This window comes from Hypanus sabinus, chromosome 4 (assembly GCF_030144855.1).
Source record: "Hypanus sabinus isolate sHypSab1 chromosome 4, sHypSab1.hap1, whole genome shotgun sequence".
Classification (NCBI taxonomy): domain Eukaryota; kingdom Metazoa; phylum Chordata; class Chondrichthyes; order Myliobatiformes; family Dasyatidae; genus Hypanus; species Hypanus sabinus.
The window spans coordinates 115,628,404-115,647,556 of NC_082709.1; the positions used below are offsets into that span (position 1 = coordinate 115,628,404).

The window sequence follows — 19,153 nt, forward strand, 5'->3', positions numbered from 1 at the left end:
AAGGACAACAAACATCAGCCATGTACTGGCAATCAAACATTACATTCTTTATTGAAAAATAGCATCAAATAGCATGGGGTTGTTTGCATCTGAATTACTTTGCAAGTGTGTGGTTCACACATGCATATACATACATAAATGTATATATAAGCCTATAGCATTAGCCATTTTAGACGTCAGTGCATTTAGTATTAGGAAAACACTAAAATCGTTCTGCAGTTACCATGTGAACAGTATTTTTTGCATTACAAAAAATGAAAACCTGTTTATAAAAGATGCAGGGGAAAGAAAAAGTTCAGTTAATTTGGCACGAACTGAATTTGGCTGCATCATAACTTAAGTCCTTGGAGCTATCGGAGATGTCTCTGCAGCATTTTCTCCAGGTAATAACCAATCATTTTGATTGAAGTGCTTTCTTAATTCCTTCCACTTCCATCTGCAAATTAAAAATCAGCTTTCTTAGCATCCTTTAATTCAATTTCTCATAATTTGAAAAAGAATATTGGGTAAGTTTTTTGCCTTAACCTCATGATCTAAAGTGACCTCTACTCTGGATACTTTTTAAACATTCTCCATTTCTACTTAACTGTCAATGTTGAATGTAACTTCAAGACATAGAAAATACTGATTGGACATAGTACATTAGGGCTAATTTGAGGGACTCATGCTTTGTGGAGATAAGGATAGACCGGTAGAAGAAAAAATGAAAGTTGGTATGTGCAAAGGTATTCTCATGTTTGATTGGTGCTCTTGCCTCTACTGTTATTTACAGTAGATGCCAAGGTGCTGATTTCAGGTGGTCAGTGGAAATATGTGGAAACTTAAGGTGTGCCAGGTGCTAGAAATAAAGTATTATTACCAACAAAAATCTAATCAGTTATGCACACACAAAATGCCTGCAATGGACTGTTATATACTAATAGTTCAATTTGCAGTTACATTATCAGACCTGTGTAATATACCCATATACCACAGCTGCAAAAGATAAAATATAAACTTAAGTTTGCATCTCTGAAATAGTGAGGAACTGAATCAATGGTAGTTAATACAGAAAGCTTTCTTTTAGGGGAGGAGCTGCAAATAACTGCAAGTTTTAAATCAGATCATTTAAGTATGAAAACATTTCGCAAAGCCACTTATGAAAATTTACCCTTTTAGATCTTTAGTAATATGATATTGTACTGCAAATAATGAGACAGAGAAGGCATCTAGCTTATTACTGGGCCCATAATATGCTGCATGTTGAAATAAAACCAGAGCACCATCCTGTCACCGGTAAGTTTCTCCACTTTACTGATGGAAACCCTCAGATGTGGGAGAAAACAGTATAATGAAGAGTGTAATTGCAAAGATATTGGTTTGTAAGCTTGCTCTTCAACCCTGTGGTCTATATACAGCAAATGATGTACTGAAAACTACATTCTGCACTTCTTAATCAAGGATCAAACAACAAAAGAGGATGTGAAATCTGTTCAATGTTTATGTGCCATTTCCAAACAACAAAATGGTATTTTAGAGATTGTAGAGAACAGAATTATTGTCAAGAAATACTCTGTTCTCCTATGACAAGTGCTGTAGGATTTTTCTTTTGTCTCCTTGAGACTTTTAGTTTAAGGTCTCCTGAAAAAGATAGTTAAGGCAATAGTGGCAATATGGGTTCTTCTGCCAAGTCCCTGGGGATCTAAAAACTTTAACTCGAGAGTAAAGCAGAAACGAAGATGGATGATCAGTCTTCTTTCCAAGCTATGGGAGTCTGGTCTAAGGTGAAAGAGGGAAGATTTAAAGGTGACCTGCGGAACAAGCTTATCCACAAGGGGAGTGGATACAGAGTGAACTGTCAGAGGAAGTTGTAGAGACAAGTAGTTACAATGCTTAAAAGACATTTAGACATACAAGGAGAGGAGACGGGTATGCAAAACTAGCTTGGTCAGCATGGACGGACAAATTACGCCCAAGGGCCTATTTCTGTGTTGCATAACTGAGATAAAGTACTGGCGATTACACCACAGCAGGAGTTCTGGTTACAAAACTACAGAAAGGATGTGATTGCACTGGAGAAAATGCAGGTAATTCAGCATCTTTTACCATTTACAATGGGAGACTGGCTTTGTTTTCTGGCCTAGCAGAGGAAGCTAGGAGGACATGAGGTGTAAACAATTTTAAGATGCATGGTTATGGTATAAAAATAGTAGAAAATCTTCCTTTGTGGCAGGGTTCTTAGTCTCAATGTTCGTGACCTCAAGAAGTTGCAAAATATTTTGCAGACATTTTTTAAGTATCAACATTGAAAACAATTAGCCAAATTTTAAAGCAAAATCCCAGAAAGGTGTATGTAATGATCAGGTAAATGCTTTTAGGTATTCTTAGAATTATGAATAATGTTCACCATATTATGTCTGTCATTCAGTATCATAACTATTTTTTATTATCTCTACATGTGAAATGTTTGAGCTACTCTGATATATTCATGCTGCAAGCATATAATGCACCTTGATGATCCCACAGTGGTACTAATTAAAGACACAACTCACTTGTAATGAAATACGAATCTTCTTTTCTTCATCTAATTCATTCATTAACTGTGTAATCTCTTTTCTGCCAAAATGAAGAAGCAACATTTCAGTTTTGAAACAGTCAAAACACAGGAAATAATGTAGAAGTTGAGAGGAAAGTGACCCAATCTTCAGATTGGTGTCCAATACAAACTGTGGTTACAGTAACAAGTTTAAGCTAATGTACTAATCTAACAAACCCACTAACAGATGTACAATATTAAAGCTATGTTAACATTTTGCTGAACATCCACCACGATGCAATAACCAGAAAGATGTAACACTAGTAAATATACAGTTGAGACTTTGAATACAGAGAAAAAAATGTGAAGTTCATATGGATGATATGACATTGTGAACTCAGAGTATGGTGAAAAAGCTATCATTGATCAGTGTAACAGAAAAAACAGATTTAAAGAAAATATGGGTTGGCTTATGATTTTTTTTGTAAAATAACATCAGTTCTGTATCAAAGCCCTAGATAAAAAATTGGTGGGCAAACTGCACTTTATTAGACTGCAACTCTTGAGCTGACAGTTGTACTTTGAAGAATTGTACATGTGTCATTATGGAGTTGAGAAATTTTTGTTCAATTTTTAGGGTAGTTGATGCCTGGCTATCAAAGAAATTATAAGCAAGGCTATTTACTTGAAATACTGCTTGGTGGTATACACTCAAAAACACTGTTAACATTGTAATAAAGAGAATGCAATTATGTTGTACTTTATAATATTCAGACAGATGTTTCGGGGATTAGAGGAAGATTAGAGGAATTTTGAACTTTGTCATTTGAGTAAACAGGCTACTAGATAATAAAGATGATAATTCTGGATTAAACCATCAGCAGGGCTTATTTTCTTTGCTAATTCTTACTTTGTCCATTCTTCTGACAACCCGACTGTTGTTTTGAAGAAATATTGTCTGGATGTAAATAGCAAAGTAAAGGGAGCTTTTAAGATGAAGCAAGCATTGTGACAAAAGGCTAAAGTTATAGAGCCATGCTTGGAGAGCTACTTCGAGCCAGACCATTTATTCGTGGGCAGAGATTACTAAGCCATTTCCTCAAGTGTTCAAAGGGTATGGAGGAGGGGGAAGTAAAATTTTAAGCTAAGACATCAATGTTCAAACAGCTAGTATATATCCAATGGCTACAAATTTCAAAAAGGTACAGTTAATGGTTTCCTGGGTTGTAAGTTTGCAGTTGGTACCCAACAGATAAAAGGCCACTCACTTATGCTGAGACTTCATCATTTCAATAAAACTTCTCAATTCCTTCACTTGTGCTTTCACTTCTTCAATTGGATCCTGATTCTTTGGCTTCAGATCAGTATTGTACTGTACCGGCAAGCTTGGCCTCTGTCCTCCAGTAGAGGGGAGATTGTGATGGAATGTGTGGCCCATTGACACATGTGTGTTACTTCCAGAGGGCAAAACTGCAACTCCTGGTTTTGGTGGCAATGGTTTGTCAGATGCCTAGGACAATTCAAGTATTAAAAAGTCAAACGAATACTGTCATAATTTAATGAAATTGCTCAAGTTGCTAGAGAAGATAATCTGCAAATGAAACCGACTACAATATTTACCAAGGTATGGATAAGATTCCAATCAGATCAAACATTTAACTGCAGAAGCAGTTTGAAATTAATAGCATTCTCCTATTTTTGGAACATACCTTCCAAAAACCACTTATGAAATGGTATTCTGGTCTTTTCAGTGCAAGATCAGATGTCCAAATACAATATGCTACCAACTCTTACTTCATACAATTAAGTAGTGGAAATAGAAACAGGATCATGGGACATATTAAAACACCATCTAGAAAAACAGGGCAAATTAAAAAAAAAAGATTTTTACTGAATTCCAGTTTTTATCTTAGTCATTCAGAAGTTACACAAAAGGCAGCATAGCAGGAATGAAGTGGCTGAATTCAGTGGTCTAAGCTGATGGTTTTCAATTGTATCTCCATTTTCAGTCTGTTTTCTGAAAGAAGTCAGCAGTATATAATTGGGGGCATATTGTAATAGCCAATATGTATATTGGATACTCCCTTAGCATCCTTGGACTATACCATCATTTAATTAAAATTTTAATTAGGAACAGAACTAGACCCTTTGGCCCATCAAGTGCTCTGCCATTCCATTGTGGCTGATTTATTCTCCCTCTCAACTCTATTCTCCTGCCTTCTCCCCGTAACTTTTGACAACCTGATTAATCAAGAACCTATCAATTTCTGTCTTAAATATACTTGGCCTGCACAAGCCATCTGGTAATTAATTCCACAGATTCACCTTCCTGGCGCTAAAGAACTTTTTCCCTCATCTCTGTTCTAAATGGGTGTCCCTCAATTCTGAGAACTCAGTCCTCTGGTTTTTAGACTCTCCCACTATAGGAAACATCTTCTACACCTCCACTTTAAATATTTAATGTTTCAATGAGATTCATTCCTGGAGTTTTGGTGAACCCTCTCCAATGGCAGCACATCTTTTCTAATAGATAAGGGGCCCAAAGCTGCACACAGTCCTTACAAGTTTGGTCTGACCAATACCTTATAAAACCTCAGCATTACATCTTTCAAGGTAAATTTAATATAAAAGTATATATTTAAAATTTAAGGTGGGTGGTTATATGGGAGGCAGGGTTTGAGGGTCGGCACAACTGTGGGCCGAAGGGCCTGTAATGTGCTGTACTGTTCTATGTTCTATATATGTCAACATACACAACCCTGAGATTCATTTTCTCGTGAACATGCTCAATAAATCCACACTAGAATAATAACCATTATAAAAGCAACAAAAGACATAAGCTGTGCAAATACTTAAAGGAAGTAATAATAAATAAATAGCAATAAATGTCATCTCATGTCTTTGCTGAGTCCTTGAAAGTGCGTCAATAGGTTGTGGGAACATTTCATTGATGCAGTGAAGTTATCCCCTTATGGTGGTTAAGGGTAATAACTGTTCCAGATGGCAGTAGAAGAGAGCATGTCCTGGGTTGTGGGGGTCCCTGCTAATTCCCTGCGACAATGTTTTGCCTGGATGTGCTCGATAGTGGGGAGGGCTTTACCCGTGATAGACTGGCCTGTACCCACTACTTTTTGTAGGATTTTCTGTTCAGGGACATTGGTGTTTCCATACCAGACTCTCCACTAGTTTGTCTAAGTTTTAGATGGCCTGCCAAACCAGGAAGTAGAGGCACTGCCATTCTTTCTTTGTAATTGCACTTGAATGCTGGGCTTGGGACAGGACCTTCGAAATAGCAACACTGAGAAATTTAAAGTTGCTGACCCTTTCAACCTCTGATCCTCCAATGAGGACCGGTTCATGAACCTTGGGTTTCCTCCTCCTTAAGTCAATAATCAGCTCCAACTAATCAGTAAGTTTCAGGAAATTGGCCTTGATGCTTTCTTGTGCAATTGGATCCTTGATTTCCACACTTGCTTTTGTAATCTAATCCTCATGAAATGAATGCTAACATTGCTTTACCCTTCCTTACTGACTCAACCTACATAAGAACTCTCAAGTCCCCTTGCACTTCTGATTATTGAATGTTCTCCCCATTTAGAAAATAGTCCGTGCCTTTATTCTTTCTGCCAAAGTGCATGACCATGCACTTCCCTACACTATGCCATCTGCCATTTCATTGCCCTTTCCCCCCATCCATCTAAGTCCTGCTGCAGACACTCTGTGTCTTCACCAGTTTCTTTCCCTTTACTGAAGTCAAACAGATTGCAATCTGGTCTGTCATAATCTTTCTTTATGTACTTAAGAAATCCAATCAAAAACTGATTTTACTATTGCCCTTATTTTTAAAAAAATTGTCCTATCTGCATATTCTAGCTGTCATCTTCTGACAACGTCCTTTTCCTGTTGAATTAACATGAGTTTATTCTTATTTGCAGAGCTTCCTGCTTCAATCTCTAAACTCATTTCTCATGGTGTCACTTCATTGAAAACATCCTGTTCAGAGTTGCAAAATCCTGTTTTTAGTTATCATTCTTTCTAGTTTTCCTTGATCTTGTGCTGCCTTGCTCTAGTACCACCTGATTTGCTGTGCTTAATTCCAACAATTCTTTTCTTTCCTGTGTGATCAGATCTATTTCAAGAGTATACTTCCCTCAGCAGCCATAACACAGGTTAGATTTCAATGATGAATAATCCAAGACAGAAAGAGTGAAAATTAAAGATCATCTATCCATTGTTCTGGTGCAACCTCCACCAGGTTAACCAAATACGACATTTAAAAAATGCCTTCCAATATGTAAACAGATAAAAGCAAAAACTGCAAATTTGAACATCATGTAAACAACCACAATGCATGAGATGATATTACGAATGTCCTTCCTCCACTATGAGCAGCCATGAATATTGTACCAATTCTGAGGTCTTCATTCTTCATCTTCAAACATACTCCACCCCCCATCAAACCAACCAAAGGCTGTGTTGGTGTACTGAAGGTGATGGCATTTTTAAAATTGGTGTCTGAGAGGTGCATTTTCCAGCGTCTCAACACGAATATTTATTGTCAGGGGGCATACCGAATAGTTTGGGGGGTGGGGGGTAAGGTTGTTAGAGGATGTCAACTCTTGCCGATAATAAAGCCTATTCTTTTATATACTTGCGAAATAATCAATAATGGTAAGAAGATTCTCTGAGCTCAGGCACACACAAACAACATCTGTATTATGCAACTTGGCAACTAATGGCCTTGCTTCTGAAATGCAGACACTATCAGGTTTATTACCACTGACTTAAATGAAGTGGAATTTGTTGTTTTGCAGCAAAATTATAATAAATTACAACTATAATGCAAAAAAATAGAGTAACAAGGTTGTGTTCATGGACCGTTCAGAAATCTGATGGCAAAGGGAATCATTGGAGAGTGGATCTTCAGGCTCCTACATCTGTTCCCCAGTGGTAATAACAAGAATTTAAGAGGTAAAGTAAATAGTTTCCCATTAATTCTGAAGCTGAGTTCCATTCCTGAAAGTGTTGGAGGTAAGGTGCAACATTAGGATAAAATAAGTTCTCAAGTATGAGGACAAGTACATTGTAATATCAGACTGTGTTCCATACTCATATAACAAATTTGCCACAACTTTCACAAACGAGAAAATCTGCAGATGCTGGAAATCCAAGCAACACATACAAAATGCTGAAGGAACTCAGCAGGTCAGGCAGCATCTATAGAAAAGAGTACAGTCAACGTTTCGAGCTGAGACTCTTCAGAACGATCTTAGTGAAGGGTCTCAGCCTGAGATTTCCATAGATGCTGCCTGGCCTGCTGAGTTCCTCCAGAATTTTGTGCATATTGCCACAATTTTCTTCGGAATGTCAAGAAATCTAAAATAGCACGATATAGCAGCTAGGACAGCCTTTGCTCCTCTTCCCCAGCTAATCACTCATTTTTCACTTCAAAGCTTTTACTGATTTATGAACTCTTGCAGTTCACACTGAATCTATGAAGTGCCTTGTGTTCTGTATTTTATACTGTTCACAGTATATTCTTAGCTCCTCACTCCCAGTTTACACTGTTAGTCTATTCTCTGCACTATTCACACTGTTAAGCTTCTCTTCCCCCAGTTCACAGTATCACTGATATAATAAAATGATTTCTGTGAAAAAGTTCTTTTAGTCCACATTTTAACATTACCTATTCGTACAACTGAAAAACAGCTCTTGTTAACTCACAGGTAACAAAGGGATGGGTCTGGGAACTTTCTTTATGACTTCTTTTACTTTTGCCGCATTGGAATCAAATTCTGTTCTCTCTTGCTCTTCTCTTTCATCCTCTTGTGAAACTGGTGAGTCCAAGTAATCAGGGCTAGAAAGTGATGGCTGGAAGGGAAAGAAGAAGAAAAAATTAAGCACCAGTTGCTCAGAGCAGCCTAGCCAAGAAATCAGAATTGATCATAACTCAAAACAAATTTAATCAGAACATGCTCTGATCATGATTCCTTGACACTTTTTCTATGCCGATAGGATGACGCCTTACTACTGAATATTTTCAGGTGTGTGACCTCTGTATTAACTTGATAATCTTTTGCAAATATTCTCTTTATCCCCGCAATTTCTCTCTTAAAATAAACTACCTTTTGGAAATTTATCTTTCAAGTAGCTCCTTTCAAATTGTGGATTGAAAGTGCAAGTTCAAATGAAAATCTGCTTCTGCAGATTTGTTGCTGTGAAACGCAGCAACAAAAATCTATCAAATTGGAAGGCAAGATTTGCTAGCTCATGTGTAATGGGAACAAAACACGACTTTTGTTCATATTTTCGGTCCATATTCAGCTTGATAGAGGGTGTGAAAATACAACATTGCAACTCATAATAAATTACTCCTTGGGTGCAAGATCTCAACGTTTTACTTCACACTTGTTTATATAGCATTATCAAGGTCAGCATTTAATACCCATGCCTCATTATCATGAGAAAGTAGTGAACTGCAGAACAGTTTTTATATTGTAACTTCTCAGGGCATTTACAAGTGTGGGATTGGAGTCAAATACAGACTAGTCTTAATTTGGCCTACAGGTTTCCTTTCAAGGACATTAACGACCCAAGTTTATTTTTAAGCACTGCATTCCAACATTTTATGGTCATGTTTACTGATACTAACCTTTTATTACCAGATTAAGAACTGGCAAGGATCCAGGGTAGCACATCAGTTACCACGATACTTTTACAGCTCAGAGCACTGGAGTTCGGAGTTGAACTCTGACATTATCTGTAAGGAGTCCATACGTCCTCCCCATGGAATGCATGGTTTTTCTCTGGATGCTTCAGTTTCCTCCTGCAGTCCAGATGTACCGGTTAGGTTAACTGGACATTGTAAAATATCCAGTGATTAGGCTGGGGTTATTCAGGGGTTGGTGGGCAGTGTGACTTGAAGGGCTGGAAAGGCCTAGTTCATACTGTATTTCAATAAACAAACAATGGGTGTTCTATGCCTGAGCATCTCTGGTAGAGTCTATTTTTGATATATGTTTGGTATCTTCAATTTTTACAGTAGGAATTGTATTTCTAGTCTCATGACTCAGATCAATTAACCAGCCACAGGTGTGCCTATTGGTTTGTTTTCTGTGCAAGTATCAGCTAACTTGCAATAATAACTCAAAAAAGGAGTAGGAGTTTCATAACAAAAACAGAAAATGCTGGAAACACTCAGCTGGTGATGCAGAGACAAATTAATATTTTGGTTGAAAACCATTCATAAAATGGGGAATTATGGAAATTCAACAAAATCCCAGATTTCCCCTTCCCATTTAATGGAAAGACCCTCTCTTTCCACTATTGATGCACCCTCAAACCTCATTTACATTTAACTGCCGATGTTTATTATAGAGCAACAACTCTCTGACTTTAGGTGTACTCTGATCTTCAAGAAACAAAAAGCATAGATTAGCAAAAAAGAGTTTGGTCACCAGATAATTGAGATACAACAGAGAATAAAGAGCTTTTTCAGAAACTAAGTGGGAATGTAGGAAGAAATCCAAAGAGATACAATAAAGAAGTTGAAATATCATTATATAATACACAGAAAACCAGGATAGCATCAGAAAAAATCATAGTGGCTTCTTCGGGTCCATCAAATGGTGCAAATGTTTATCTCACTTGAACGATCTGGGTTCTTTAGAAGAGAGACTAAGGTAAGTGTCTTCACTAAAAATAATGATAAAGCAGTCAACAGAGTTAAAAACATTTGATTTGAGGGGTAGTTAAAATCTAAATACCAAATGATCACTAATAAATGCAATGGGGAATTCATTATTCAAAGTTGAAAAACTGGAACTTGCTATGAGATAGTGGTTGAGGCAATTAGCATTGATGCATTTATGATAAGCCATATAGCACCATTCAGTTCAGTCCAGATGAAGTCTTGAGCATTTCCTTCTACAAATGCTGTCTGACCTGTTGAGTTCCTTCAGCAGCTTGCGTTATGCTCCACAGACAACAGAACTGTTAGATTGGCACGGGCCTTTACTGATGCCAGACTAGCAGATTTTGCAGACCATTGTATGTTTCTTAATTCCTAATAAACTTTAAATTCAACACTTCAGTAAACTCAGTAAGTTTCCAGAGAGCAGAGGACAAGGGCCCTCTCAAGTACTTGGAAATAGAGGCCAGGATGAATAAAATTTGTAAATATCGCCTGGTGAGATAAATGCTGAATCATTAGGATTTCTGAATGGTTTGAAAATAGATTATTGGAGTTTTACTACTTATTTGGAGAAAGGGAGAGATGAACCAAGGCAAGACACAATTCCATAGAATGCAGCCTGCATAAATGTGTTAGCTTAGTGCTTACTCCTGAACTGAAAAGTCCTATGCAACCATGTATAAGCTTAAACACATACAGACGTAAAGACTTGTGATGGTGGGCGCCGTCCGCTGGCTTTCGGTCTGGACGTTGTGGGATGGTTGAGTTTTTCAGTGGAAGTGACTACACTGTCAAAACTTGTTACATCTACAAGGCAAAAGAAAGCAATGCAATATGTTAGAAATGTATGTTTCAAACAATTTGTACCATGTTCAACAACCATACAGCTGTAAAGCTCAAAAAATTCATCACATTTAATTTTGTTTTATTTTTGTAAGTAATAACGTGATGAAATAAAAAGCCAGTATTGTTACATATCAACTCCCTCTCCAGAAACTTAATGCATTCTTCCACAGGAATAAACACCAGACCAAAATGGGTCAATATACTAATCGGCCAAATCAGGTAGCAACAAACCATCTTTGTTCAGAATGTAAATTTCCACATTAAACTATTGTATCCAAATCGAACAGCTAAAAAATTTGTAGATGTACAGTTACAAGAAAAAGTTTGTGAATCCTTTGCAATTAACTAGTTTTCTGCATTAAATACTTATAAAATGCAGTCTGATCTTCATCCAACTCATAATAATAAACACAATGTGCCTAAACTAATAACACACAATCAATACTGAGTACAGCATTTAAACAATCACATTCTAGGTTCAAAACCTCTAATGCCTTCTACAAAAGCTATCTGGACTCAGGTGTTGCAATCAATGAGATGAGATTGGAGGTGTGGGTTGTGGAAGTGCCCTGCCCTATAAAAAAGACACAGAGCCTGCTCTTCTCAAGAAAGATCTGTATACGTGCACCATGCCTCTATCAAAACAACTTTCAGAGGACCTTAGAAGAAGCTGGAAAAGGCTACAAAACATTTCTAAAGACTTGAGTGTTCATCAGTCCAAGTACGAGAAGTTGTCTACAAATGGAGGAAATTCAGTACTGTTGCTATTCTCCCTCAGAGTGGACATCCTGCAAAGATCACACCAAGAGCACAAGTGAAAAGAACCCAAAGTTAACAGCAAAAGACCTGCAGAAATCTCTAGAACTTGCTGAAGTCTCTGTTCATGTGTTCACTATAAGAAAAACACTGAACAAGAATGGTGTTCATCAAGAACACCACAGAGGAAACCACTACTCTCCAAATAAAAGTATTGCTGCAAGTCCCAAATTTGCAAAAGACCAGCCAGACATTGTGTTTGGATGGAAAAGGGCACTGCCCACCAACACCAAAAGCAAAGCCTTATCCCAGCTGTGAAGCATGGTGAAAGGAGCATCATGGTTTGGGGCTGCTTTGTTGCCTTATGCCTGGCAGCTTGCAATCATTGAGTGAACAATTAATTCAAAGTTGTATCAAGATATTTTAAAGGAGAATGTCAGGGTTGCTGTCCATCATCTGAAGCTTAATAGAAGTTGGATGATGCAACAAGACAATGATTCAAAACAAGAGAAAATCAACACAATAACACAATGCTTTAAAAAGAAAATTCATGTGTGGAATGGCCAAGTCAAAGTCCAGACCATAACCCAATTGAGATATTATGGCATGAACTGGAGAGGGCTGTTCAGGCAAGGCATTGCATTCCCAGAAATACTGATGAACTGAAACAGTTTTGTATGGATGAACAGCCTAAAATTCCTCCTTCCCATTGTGCAAATCTGATCAGCAGCTACAGGCAACATTTGGTGGAGGTGATTGTTGCTAAATGAGGTCCTGTAGCGGTGTGGTACATGCAGCGCTAAAATTACGACACGGAGTCGGTAACTGCAGTCGAAGGAAAAAACTTTATTCGAAATCCTCAGCCTCACTTTTAAGCCTCCCTCAACCTGCCCCCCATGGCGCAGAGGCTCCAAAGCACTGTGCTCGCAAACCCCCGTAGGCTATCTCCCTTAGCCGGAAAGCTGGCTAATTGTGAGCCGGTTCGGATGTGTCAGGAAATGGGTCGCCACATAACCTCCCCCCCAGAACCCGCAATGCACCCCCCAATGTCCACAGTCTGGGCCGGAACCTGCTTGGGAGGTCGGCCTCTGCGCCAAGGTGCCGGAAACTCGACCGGTTGCGCCAGGTCCACATGGGCCGGTTTGAGTCGGTTCACCGTGAAAACCTCCTCTTTCCCCCCAACATCCAGCACGAACGTGGACCCGTTGTTCCGGAGCACCATAAACGGCCCCTCGTATGGCCGCTGCAACGGTGGCCAATGCCCGCCCCTTCGTACAAACACAAACTTACAGTTCTGCAGGTCTTTGGGTACGCAGGTCGGGTTCCGCCCGTGCTGTGAAGTGGGTATGGGGGCCAGGTTACCGAGCTTCTCGCGTAGTCTGCCCAGGACTGCTGTGGGATCTTCCTCTTGCCCCTGTGGGGCTGGTAGGAACTCCCCGGGGACGACCAGGGGCGCGCCATATACCAACTCGGCCGACGAGGCGTGCAGGTCGTCCTTGGGTGCTGTGCGGATGCCGAGTAGGACCCAGGGAAGCTCGTCCGCCCAGTTGGCTCCTTGCAGGCGGGCCATGAGGGCCAACTTCAGGTGACAGTGGAAACGCTCCACTAGCCCGTTCGACTGTGGGTGGTAGGCAGTTGTGTGGTGCAGCTGAGTCCCCAAAAGGCTGGCCATAGCTGACCACAGGCTGGAGGTGAACTGGGCGCCTCTGTCGGAGGTAATGTGGGACAGTACACCAAAGCGAGATATCCAGGTGGTGGTCAGAGCTCGGGCGCAAGATTCGGAGGTGGTGTCGGTGAGCGGACCGCCTCTGGCCATCTTGTGAACCGGTCCACGATAGTCAGGAGGTGCCGCGCGACACTGGCAGGGGGCCCACGATATCCACATGAATGTGGTCGAAACGCCGGTGGGCAGGATGGAACTGCTGCGGTGGGGCTTTGGTGTGCCGCTGCACCCTGGCCGCCTGGCAGTGCATGCACGTTTTGGCCCATTCACTGACCTGTTTGTGGAGTCCGTGCCAAATGAACCTGCTGGAAATGAGGGATGCGCCAAGTTATGAATGGAGTCGAAAACACGGCGCCACCAGGCTGTCGGGACGATGGGACGGGGCTGGCCAGTGGTGACGTCACAGAGTAGGGTCCTCTCACCCGGGCCTACGAGGAGGTCCTGGAGCTGCAAACTGGAGACTGCGGTTCTGTAACTCGGAATCTCCTCATCTGCCTGCTGTGCCTCTGCCAGTGCCTCAAAGTCTACCCCTTGGGAAAGGGCATGAATGGTAGGGTGAGAGAGTGCATCCGCCACAACATTGTCCTTACCCGAGACGTGCTGGACATCCGTCGTGTATTCAGAGATGCAGGACAGATGGCGCTGCTGGCGGGACGACCAGGGGTCGGACGCTTTCGTAAACGCAAAGGTAAGCGGTTTGTGGTCCGTGAACGCGGTGAAGGGCCGACCTTCTAGGAAGTACCTGAAATGCCAGATTGCCAGGTAGAGCGCCAACAGTTCCCGGTCGAAAGCACTGTACTTGAGCTCGGGTGGCCGCAGGTGTTTGCTGAAAAATGCCAGGGGTTGCCAGCAACCTGCGATGAGTTGCTCCAGCACCCCACCGACTGCCGTGTCAGATGCGTCCACTGTGAAGGCGGTAGGGGCGTCCATTCTGGGATGTACTAGCATTGCGGCGTTCGCCAAAGCTTCCTTCGTTTGAACGAAAGTGGCAGCGGACTCCTCGTCCCAGGTAATGTCCTTGCTCGGACCCGACATCAGGGTGAACAGGGGGCGCGTGATCCGGGCAGCTGAAGGGAGGAAGCGGTGGTAGAAATTGACCATACCTACGAATTCCTGAAGGCCTTTGATCGTGGTGGGTCGGAGAAAGTGGCGGACCGCATCTACCTTAGCGGGCAGAGGGGTTGCCCCGTCTTTAGTAATCCTGTGGCCCAGGAAGTCAATGGTATCGAGTCCGAACTGGCATTTGGCGGGGTTGATTGTAAGACCGTACTCACTCAGTTAGGCGCAGAGTTGACGGAGGTGGGACAGATGCTCCTGACGACTGCTGCTGGATATGAGGATGTCGTCCAAATAGATGCACGCGAAGTCCAGGTTCCGTCCCACCGCGTCCATTAACCGCTGGAACGTCTGTGTGGCATTCTTCAGGCCGAACGGCATGCGGAGGAACTCGAAAAGGCCAAATGGGGTGATGAGAGCCGTTTTGGGGACGTCGTCAGGATGCATCGGGATTTGATGGTACCCTCGGACGAGGTCTACCTTGGAGAAGATCCGTGCACCGTGCAGGTTTGCTGCAAAGTCCTGAATGTGCGGCACAGGGTAGCGGTCCGGCGTGGTAGCCTCGTTCAGCCTCCCGTCGCTTTGGGCACCTTGTGCAGGGGGGAGGCCCATGGGCTGTCGGACCGCCGGATGATCCCCAATTCCTCCATCCTCTGGAACTCCTCCTTCGCCAGTCGGAGCTTGTCCGGGGGAAGCCGCCGAGCGCGGGTGTGGAGGGGTGGTCCCTGGGTCGGGATGTGGTGCTGTACGCCGTGTCGGGGCATGGCCGCTGTGAACTGCGGTGCCAGAACCGATGGGAAATCCGCCAGGACCCTGGTGAAGTCGTTGTCGGACAGCGTGATGGAACCGAGGTGAGGGGCTGGCAACTGGGCTGCACCCAGGGAGAACGTCTGAAAGGTCTCGGCGTGTACCAGTCTCTTCCTGGGCAGGTCGACCAGTAGGCTGTGAGCCCGCAAAAAATCCGCACCCAGAAGCGGTTGGGCTACGGCAGCCAGTGTAAAGTCCCACGTGAAGTGGCTGGAGCCGAACTGTAGCTGCACCTGACGGGTGCCATAGGTCCTTACTGTGCTGCCATTCACGGCCCTCAGGGGGGGCCCCGGTGCCCTGCTGCGGGTGTCGTAACTCGTCGGAGGTAAAATGCTGATCTCGGCACCAGTGTCGACCAAAAACCGGTGTCCCGACCTTCTGTCCCACACATACAGGAAAGGCTATCCCGATGGCCAGCCGCCGTAGCCATCAGCGGCGGCTGGCCCTAGCGTTTCCCGGGAACTTGCAGGGCGGGCGACAACGGCGGGCTTCTGCGCCCCACCGCTGGTGGTAGAAACACCATTGTTCGTTGGGCTCCTCACCCCTGCCTCTGGGGTTAGCGGGCTCTGTGGCCGGGCCTGGTCTGGTTTGCTGCTGGGAGCGTGGCCTGGTGATCTGTGCGATTGGCGCCCCACTCACCTTCCTGGCGTTCCACAGCAAGTCCGCCCGGGCTGCCACCTTCCGGGGGTCACTGAAATCCACGTCGGACAGCAGCAGGCGTATGTCCTCGGGCAGCTGCTCCAGGAATGCCTGCTCAAACATGAGGCAGGGTGTGTGTCCGTCGGCCAGAGACAACATCTCATTCATTAAAGCCGACGGAGGTCTGTCGCCCAAGCCATCCAGGTACAGTAAACGGGAAGCCCGCTCGTGCCGTGAGAGTCCGAAAGTCCTGAGGAGCAGGGCTTTGAATTCAGTGTACTTGCCGTCTGCCAGGGGTGACAGTACGAACTCCGCAACCTGGGCCGCTGTGTCCTGGTCAAGGGAGCTCACCACGTAGTAGTAGCGGGTGTCTTCTGAAGTGATCTGGCGAACGTGGAATTGGGCTTCGGCTTGCTGGAACCATAGGGTCGGTCGCTGTGTCCAGAAACTCGGCATTTCAACGAAACCACATGAACAGAGGCGGCGTCGGTCATTTCTGGTCCAAAAATTGTTTGGACCGTCGAGGTCACCAATTGTAGCGGTGTGCTACATGCAGCGCTAAAATTATGACACGGATTCGGTAACTGCAGTCAAAGGAAAAAACTTTATTCGAAATCCTCAGCCTCACTTTTAAGCCTCCCTCAACCTGCCCCCTGTGGCGCAGAGGCTCCAAAGCTCTGTGCTCGCAAACCCCCGTAGGCCATCTCCCTTAGCCGGAAAGCTGGCTAATTGTGAGCCGGTTTGGATGTACCAGGAAATGGGTCGCCACAGTCCTACCAATTATTAAATACAAGGGTTTACATACTTTTACCAGCCTGGACTGTGTGAAATGTTCAATAGAGACTGAAAAATACAATTGTTTGTCTGTTACTAGTTTAGGCAGATTGTGTTTGTCTATTGTTGTGACTTAGATGAAGGTCTGGCCACATTTTATGAGTAATTAATGCAGAAAATCAGATAATTGCAAAGGGTTTGCAAACTTCTTCTTGCAAGTGTAATTTGGGATTGTTTAATGTCATTTCCTGCACACAAGCGTACAGGAGAATGAAATGACTGTTACTTCGGATCCGATGCTGCACAAAAGATAAAGAATACAATAATAATAAAAATAACACAACAGATATAAATGCATATATCTTATATATGTAAATTGATCGTATGTCCTCAAAGTGATGCTAGGCAGTATATAAGGTAACTGGTAGGAAGTAGTAAGGCAGTCGTGGTGTTAGTGGCCAAAGGTGTTCATCAGCCTTACTAGTTGGGGAAAGTACCTGTTTTTGTTTGTACATACTGCAAATGTCTGATAGTCAATTGCCACCCAACACATACAACCTTGTGTTGCTTTTCTGTAGAATGATGTATTAAGCATGGTTGATGGTTTAGATGAAGAGTAAAAAGCAACAGATGCTGGACTTCTAAAGGAAAAACAGAAAATGCTTGGAACACTTGAGATACAGAGTTAAACTTTCACAGTATTGCTGGTTACCCTCTTCACAGAAGGTAGTTGACCTGCTGAGTATACTGAGCAATGAAACACACACAAAATGCTGGAGGTACTCAACAGGTCAGGCAGCATCTATGGAAATGAATGAACAGTCCATGTTTCTGACCGAGACCCTTGATCAGGACTCTAGCCGACTTGCTTGTGTTTGTTGATACCAGAGTAGGGTGAGTCCACTCCAGCTCCCTGTAAGAGTTTTTTCCACATTACCCTTTCCCCCAAAATTCTCTTCAGTAAACTGCTCTTAAATCTATTTATTCCAGGACTGGACACTACTCTACATGTTACTGAACCAGTACTTACTAAAGATTCAGCTTGACTGACATCTAATCTTATTAATAAACTCAGGACCCCAGATAAGTCATCTCCTCCACTTCTCTTGTCAATTTTAATAAATCATACACAGATGACACAATTCACAAATTCCTTAACCCCTGGTTTATATCAACTCCCCCATTCTTCTTACAGCAATGTAACATTTTACATTATTTAATATAAAGTTTTATCTGCAAATTGTACTTATAGTTCAGCAAACTGTACTTCTAATTTTATTTATTTAGAGATAGAGTATGGTGCCAGGCTATTCTGCTCCAACAAGCCCATTACATCCATGTGACCAATTAACCTACTAACCCTAACCCATATATATTTGGGATATGGGAGAAAATCACACAGTACAAACTCTTTACAGGTAATGGTAGAAATTGAACCCAGGTCATTAACAAAAAGCTTTACACTAATTTCTGCCCAGTTTAATATCATCTGACAATCTGGAAAATGTGCCTTGTATACCCAAATTCAAATTATAAATTGAAAAGTTAAGAAAAGTTTATAAAGTTAAAGAAAAGTTAAGAAAAGCAGAGATCTCAATACCAACCCCTGAAGTGTCAATTGAAATAAAGTTTTTACTGTTATTTAGTTAAATTTCCTTCTATGCTGCAGCTGTGCCATTAATTCCATGGCTTTCAAGAGAGTTGAGAAGTCTATTGTATCATGTTATACAGTTAAGTTGCCTTTTCAAAGGCCACATATGTAACACATCAACCATATTTCCTTCATTGATCCTTACTGTAATTTCATCAAAACATTCCAGCAAGATAGCTGAACATGATATGCTTTTACAAAATCCTTGCTGGCTTTCCCTAATCAATACACATCTATCCAAATTAATGTTAATTCTGTCCCTGATAAATGATCTATAATAGTCAGGTTTTAAGAATATACTGTGTTTCATGCATTAAATATGTATAGACATCTGTGTTATGGCTTCCTCAAATACAAGTGGGGAAGGAGGTTATATGACTCAAATTAATTAAGGCATTAATTACAGCAAATAAGCATCCCCCTTCTCATAGGGCAAATTCGTCAGTCAAATATTATAGCGAGCTCTCATTTTGTTTTTGCAAAGTATCTTATATATTTTATATAGTGTAGTCTCAATATAGTGCAGGGTGGTTTAGGGAAAATATTATTTGACCCTTCTTTTGTTTAACCTCAGTAAATGTTCACAGTATATTCAATGGGAAGAATGTGAAGACCAAGCAGATACCAATGTGTTACAGATAATGAAACTCATAATGCTCCAGTCATTACAAAATAACCTAGACTGATCCCAAA

The 19,153-nt window shown here is 42.1% G+C and overlaps 1 protein-coding gene across 1 annotated transcript in view; it reads right to left on the minus strand.

Annotated features, from left to right (window-relative positions):
- Positions 1 to 23: 23 nt before the first annotated feature.
- Positions 24 to 19,153, minus strand: part of sh3kbp1 (SH3-domain kinase binding protein 1) — a 233,277-nt gene continuing 214,147 nt past the window's right edge. Inside the window, exons 14-18 of the mRNA XM_059967967.1 lie at positions 10,906 to 11,015; positions 8,240 to 8,386; positions 3,784 to 4,025; positions 2,532 to 2,595; positions 24 to 436 (exon numbers count right to left, since the gene is read on the minus strand). Of these exons, the coding sequence (XP_059823950.1) occupies positions 395 to 436; positions 2,532 to 2,595; positions 3,784 to 4,025; positions 8,240 to 8,386; positions 10,906 to 11,015 (605 nt within the window). The 3' untranslated portion in view covers positions 24 to 394. The remainder of the gene's footprint in view (positions 437 to 2,531; positions 2,596 to 3,783; positions 4,026 to 8,239; positions 8,387 to 10,905; positions 11,016 to 19,153) is intronic.